Below are 6,989 nucleotides of genomic sequence, written 5' to 3' on the forward strand. Positions count from 1 at the left end.
CGAGAGCACGAAAACTCGTCGAACGACGAGGATATAAATCTTTCAGCTCTCATTAAATTTTCAAGCGACAAATGGCGAATACCTTGCAGATTATATTACATATAGCAAAGAACATTCCTGAAATACGTTTAAAGAAAATGTATGAATTTAATTTAACTTGTTTAATAAGAAATGAAGAAATCCGCGACACGAAGGGCAAGTGGGTGGAGGAAGAAAAATAGAGTTAGTTAGCTCGCAAAATAATATAGAATAATTTATAAACTTCTACTTGATTCTGATCACCATTTTGAGAAAGAAGGAACGTATTATTAGCTTACGCCCTCTTTTCCTTGCGAATTGCATTGTATCCAGTAAGTGTTGTCGCTACTCAGCAGAACGAATTGTATCCCATTGTTACGTCATCTCAATTAACTGAAGGAAAATGAAGCAATTATGCAAGGCCTTTGATAACGGTACGTAAACTAGGACCGTCCAATTCGCAGTCTACGGACCATAAACGCCGTAGGGATTTCAGCAGATATTATCTTCGTTTAATTTGTGCAAGCGCTTCTCTATGAAACGGCAAGAAAACTTTGAATCTTATTCGATGGCAATTTGCACTGAAAATACTATCTTAGCGATGACATTGTTTATTTTTACATATTATAGTCATATCTATGTTAATGTGTAGCAAATAAGACGCGTTAGTTACGTCTTTATATGAGATGTCTGCTAATATTAGTAGATTTTTTCCTATTCCATATCTACTTTAATCTGCGCTTTTATCTTGCGCATGATATAAATTAAGCAAAAAAATAATAACGCAAAGAACAAAAAATAGAATTGAAAAGAATGGAGACTCTGACATTTTCGATTATAACCATAGCATATATATAAATACGTGACCTCAATTTTTCTGAATGTCTCAATCGATGGACCAAATTCAACTCGGCGAAAATACGAATAATTATACGATAACGGCGTTCTATATGTAATTCAACACACGTTCAACGAAAACGAAGAGGTAATTTCACATTTCAGGTATATCACTTTATAATATCACAAAAGCTTTTTCATTAAGTTTTTGAATAATTAAAATCAATGAATATGTAGCGCAAAAATAATTTGGGTAATTGGGCGATAATAATATCCCGCATGACGTTTGGCATACATGAAGTAATAAAGACAAAGAAGTGAGTTAATTTACGGTACCTTATAATGTCGTAGGTTATCCACCACGCAAGCAAGCAGAGCATCACGTCCCACGCTCACTGTCACATTTTGGATTTCCTCGGCGAATCGAGGTAAATCGGTGTCTGTAACAATAATGTAGACATTTAAAATAATAAAAATAATCAAGTAGAGAATAAATTATTAAACCAATTAAAACATAATATTTATTTTTTTGTTTTTGTGTCTATTTTCTATGTTTTAAATTATTAATTTTATTTAATATAAGACATTATATTGTAAATTCTACCAGATACTTAAAGACATGTGTGTCACGTGCAAGAAGTATGGACATTTTTTCAAAAAAAAAAATCTAATTTTTAAAAGTCTTAAAGTGTGTTGCAACGATTGCCTGAGATAATTAATAATATATTTAATCAAAGCAAATAATTTGCTGTTTTCTTCCAAAAATTATAAATAAATTATAAATTATACATTTTGTGTATATGCGTATATGTAGATAGAAATAAAAAATATTTTTAATTAGAAAATCAACATAGTCCTGGTTACGTTGGTGCCAGTATCTGTTTATCATAGTCTGTTAAATTACTGTTGCGCCTCGGCCATTATAAACATTAATTTTTCTCTAAAATCCAGTGTTAAATTAATTAGTAAATAAGCTTCTATTATTCATTTACATTTTTTATGCATTACTTTGCGTAGAAACAATTAATATTCATTGCTGAATAATTGTATAACTGCGAGATAAAATATTAATTATGAAAAGATTTAAAGAGATGTTATTAAAACAAATAAATAATAAACAATAAATTGTTTAAAATTTTTGTGGCTTATTTTTCATAAAATTGAGATGATTTTTGATAATAATTATTATTATCTTATAGATTAGTTTTTGACAATTCTCAAATTATGCAAAATTTATTCATCAAAATTTTATTTAAGATGCTGACCTAAATAATTTTACATCATTTCTGATATATTATATATTATTCGTATTCAATTCACAGATCCAATTTTATTAAGAAGGAATGGGTAAGAATATTACAACATCAATAATTATTCACATGATACCGCTCATGTTAATAAATGTTCCTTTCTGCTACGCGCCGTGCGTCTGATCAAGATAAATCTGTCGCAAGCTAAGCACTTGATTAATCACTTCGACTATTATTCACTTATGTATGTTTGATGCTGGCACGCCTGCACGTATGCCTAAACAATACATCGTCCGACCTGATTGCGGAGTTATTATCATTAGAGTAATACAACGAGTTGAGAATTCAGGCCGGTCTCCCTTAAAAGCTTTTATCTTCGTTAATGTCTTTACGATGTCCCGAGCATCTGAATTATTTATGGGCACAAAGAACTTGCGGAGAACGGGAAACAGAAGGATAGAGGGGAGAAAGCAAAATCAGGGAGAGGGGGGGGGGTAGGGGAAGACAAAATATCGTAGAAGGAAGAGAGCGAAAGATAGAATAGGGAGACAAGCTTCGAGATAAGTTTGAGTTACTTTTAAGTCTTTTAAGCGCGACAGCTCGGATACAGGACAGCGTTAATTACGCCCCCAAGTGCTTTATTATAAAACACTTCGCAGTGTTAATTGTCGCGCCTACGGCGACAGAGGATGAGAACACGAGTAACGCGCTTGGAGCAACTCGAAATTCATTGCCGCAGTAAAATGTCAGAATAAATGGTTTTGTAAATTTCATTCTCCCTCTCTCTTTCCCCCTCCCCTCTCTCTCTCTCTCTTTTTCTTTGCTAAAGTTAAGATGAGGATTATACAGGCGCACATCGGGAAGATGAGATTGAAAACTTTTAATATGGTCTAAAATCTTTCCGTCTTGGATCATTATTGAGAGATATTTTTCTCAGTTCGATGAATAATTAGACTCTTAAATTTTGTTCTGAATCTCTTTAATGCTAAATAAGTAAGCTTATTATCTCGTTTGATTGGCGAGAGAACGTGTAACTGTTCTTAGCTCTAATACGTTAAATTTTATACGTTCATCAACGAAATACGCCATCGTCATAATGTCGATGGCCGTCACAGCATTCAACGTGTTAATGATAATGAGAGTGAGAATCGAGTGAAACTGTTGGAATTCGCAAGCACGTCCTTCGAAAGTCGTTATCAAACTGATTAACAAGCTTTGATTAAGGTAACCCATGTGTCGGTATAGCACGGAGCGCTTAATAACATGACTCAGCTCCGCACGAGAAAGACATAATACATTACATACTAGATATATCGTGAATTTCGTGCATAACAGTCCACAGTTAATGAATATGAATTTCTGCCATTGCACGTACCTGCGAACAGCTTTGGAATAGGTATTTAATAGGAGCACGCGCGCATATTCGCGCATTATATAAACGGATATAACGATAATTATACAATGCGTAAGAGCTCTAAAACATGTAAGAGATATTTAGATATTATCTTATGTAAATTTAAAAAACATTAATAATCACATAAGTTTAAAGTACGAAATGTCTAGTGAGACGCAAATTATCTAGCGTATTTATTTTGCTAATAATAAGAGAGGCGAGATATACGTACATATATATTATACGAGATTACACAAATATTTATATATCTTGAGTATATTTCTCTAGAACGGAGAGGTGCTCCACGACCAACAGTTTAGACTTCAAAATCCTATCAGCGATAACTGCGATAAGGAACGTCGCTTTTAATCTGCGATGTTCACGTCTCATCTCTCGCTCGACATTATCGTACATATCGCAGGGGAAATCGTGTCTTCGTATTTCAAGAGTTCCGACTCAAAGGCGGCCTTATTTTCTCGTTAAAGAACGATTTAACGAGAAACGAAATTAAGGGTCGCGCTTCTTGCCTCAGAGGCAAGCCCCTGCGTCTGTCTATCCACTTTTCCACGGCGTACTTCGGTATTTTCTTAGCACACTTCATCACCTTTAACCGCGTCGGAAACCGCAATGGCATTGGCAGCAGACTTTGGTGCCAAAGGTGATTCAATGGTTTCTCATTAAGTTTCTGTCTTACTTTGTCTGCTTGCTTTACTTTTTGTTGTTTTATTGCCGTAGTTTATGCAATAATCATTACTCTGCGACAGACACAAAGAAATTACGGATTTCGCAAAACACGTGGAACTCCTTCATTATCCAATTTGATCGTAACAAATAAATTAGATTAGATTCTTGCATTATACTGAACATCAATTTACCAAATTGCAATGAGTAATGCATTTTTTTTTGTAATATCACGCACTTACACGCGTAGCTGGATTTCAAGTAAAACTCTTTAAACTTTTGCAAACTTTGTTCTTGCTACCTTGTTACGAGTTCTGATTTTTATAATAACATTCAAAATTATTTATTATTAATTAATTTATTATTAATTTGCATTAAAAATGTAAAGTTTAAATTTATATAAATCTTAAAAGGAGAAAGTTTATATATACAAATTATCTTAATTTTCTAAATCATATAATCCCGAAAAGTAGATGATTATTCAAATAAAGAAAAAGAAGATTCCGTTATAATTTATATATACACATGCTCATATATTTTTCAACACATACAAGTTTAATAAGAATGCGGATCGTATTTGTAGTAAAACTGAGAATTATATGAGCACAGTTTATATTATTGTATAATACTGCAGTTTGATTTGTGTTTTTTCTCTCGTGAAAAAACGCGTACGCAGCACGATATTTAAATGTAGAGTGTGACACAAATATTCTGTTATATCACATACGCATTATGCAACGGTTCTATCACGGGATACGATTGCGTGAATAGGTATGGTAACTTTTATTGTGCAAACTATCATAAATTCCCGCAAAATTTCATTTCCAAACTACACCTCACTTCTCGACCGTGCCGGCTGTATCTGCATTTTGCAGCGAACCGCGACGGAGAATCGCGAGCGAATCGAGCACCGAGAGCAAAACTATTTCGTCGAGGCGTGCGGGAAGAAGTTAACAGTTGGACCGGCCATTTCTGCTAGGTATTTCGATCAAGCAAGATCTTACGCGAGATTGCCGATTGTTCTATGCGCTATTTCAGACGGTTGTCGTGGGCGAGGGGGTGAGAACCTCCCCCGTTGAGAATGCGCGACATTCGAGAAACAGTTAAGGCTACATGACGTTTGTACGGTCCTACCTATCCGATGGAAAGCTCCTCTCAATAGGGAATAATAAACTTTTACTGCAAACTATTTCAATGAAATTCACGCTGGATGTAGGTTTTCTATAACGGTAAAGAGGATGCGACGACAAAACGGTGCTATAACTGTCTCCGATTTGATCACAATTTCATTGCGACGAAACTGTTGTAGAAGTCATCGAGAGAAACTATAATCGAAGTTATTTGTAATGCAACATAAATTATTTTAAAGATTAAAAAATTTATGTGATTACATCGGATATTCGCTTTTTTATTTGTATTTTATATATGAAATGAAGCGTAAACGTTTTTAAATAGAAATTTAGCAACACGCAATATCGCTAAAAGAATTGTTTTTTTTTTTTTTTTTAATATGAATACAAATATTTGATAAAAATGTAATACAAATATAAACATTCACACCGATACTGCGAATCGATTTGTTCGCGCGTTTTGACAAGTCTTTCAGATAAGAAAATCTTCGGCAAGTCGAAGAGTTCGAACATGAAACTCGTAAGGATTTACCTGAAATGAAGTTAGAGTTTATTGGTTTACTGAAGTAAACGGAAAAGGACTTGTGCGAAACGTGCTCAATAATCCGTGCCACGAGATTATCCGAGAGCTGGCAGCGTTTCTTTCGACGTGCTTTTACCCTCGCAGCTTCGCGCGGAAATCACGATGGAATTTTAACAAGTTACAGCTCGTGCTCGGGTAGCTTGCTCGGAAAATGCACAAAGACTTATGAAAGTCATGAGTTTCCTCTCGGAGTAAGCATTGTCGTTCTTCCGCCTCGTTCCACGACAAGTATTATGTACCAAGAGGTAAACACGAGATGTGAACATACCTGTATTAAACATAGATATCGATAAAAATATTCTTGTACAAATATTGGTAAAAATCTAAATTGCTACTTTAGCAAATTTATTTTTTTTAATATGAATACAAATATTTGATAAAAATGTAATACAAATATAAACATTCACACCGATACTGCGAATCGATTTGTTCGCGCGTTTTGACAAGTCTTTCAGATAAGAAAATCTTCGGCAAGTCGAAGAGTTCGAACATGAAACTCGTAAGGATTTACCTGAAATGAAGTTAGAGTTTATTGGTTTACTGAAGTAAACGGAAAAGGACTTGTGCGAAACGTGCTCAATAATCCGTGCCACGAGATTATCCGAGAGCTGGCAGCGTTTCTTTCGACGTGCTTTTACCCTCGCAGCTTCGCGCGGAAATCACGATGGAATTTTAACAAGTTACAGCTCGTGCTCGGGTAGCTTGCTCGGAAAATGCACAAAGACTTATGAAAGTCATGAGTTTCCTCTCGGAGTAAGCATTGTCGTTCTTCCGCCTCGTTCCACGACAAGTATTATGTACCAAGAGGTAAACACGAGATGTGAACATACCTGTATTAAACATAGATATCGATAAAAATATTCTTGTACAAATATTGGTAAAAATCTAAATTGCTACTTTAGCAAATTTACGCTTGAAAAATTGATATGAGAAATAATTGACTTTTAATTATATCAATACAACGACAGAATTGCATTTCAGAATTTGAAAGATTTCAAGATTTTCTCTCTGCTTTTTCTTGACTAATAAACTCCTTTCTCTCTGATATTTGTAAACTAAAATACCGACTATAATTGCAATGTTTCAAAAGCAAGAAC

At 34.4% G+C, this 6,989-nt stretch overlaps 1 protein-coding gene across 4 annotated transcripts in view; it reads right to left on the reverse strand.

The window, feature by feature from the left end:
* The window catches only part of LOC115233970 (neurotrimin-like), a 169,109-nt gene that overhangs the window by 17,383 nt on the left and 144,737 nt on the right, over window positions 1-6,989 (reverse strand). For all 4 annotated transcript variants that reach the window (XM_029804637.1, XM_029804639.1, XM_029804638.1 and 1 more), the window contains one exon: window positions 1,192-1,295. In XM_029804637.1, the coding sequence (XP_029660497.1) occupies window positions 1,192-1,295 (104 nt within the window). The remainder of the gene's footprint in view (window positions 1-1,191; window positions 1,296-6,989) is intronic.

The sequence above is a fragment of the Formica exsecta genome, unplaced genomic scaffold, assembly GCF_003651465.1.
Source record: "Formica exsecta isolate Colony F162 unplaced genomic scaffold, ASM365146v1 scaffold192, whole genome shotgun sequence".
NCBI lineage: Eukaryota > Metazoa > Arthropoda > Insecta > Hymenoptera > Formicidae > Formica > Formica exsecta.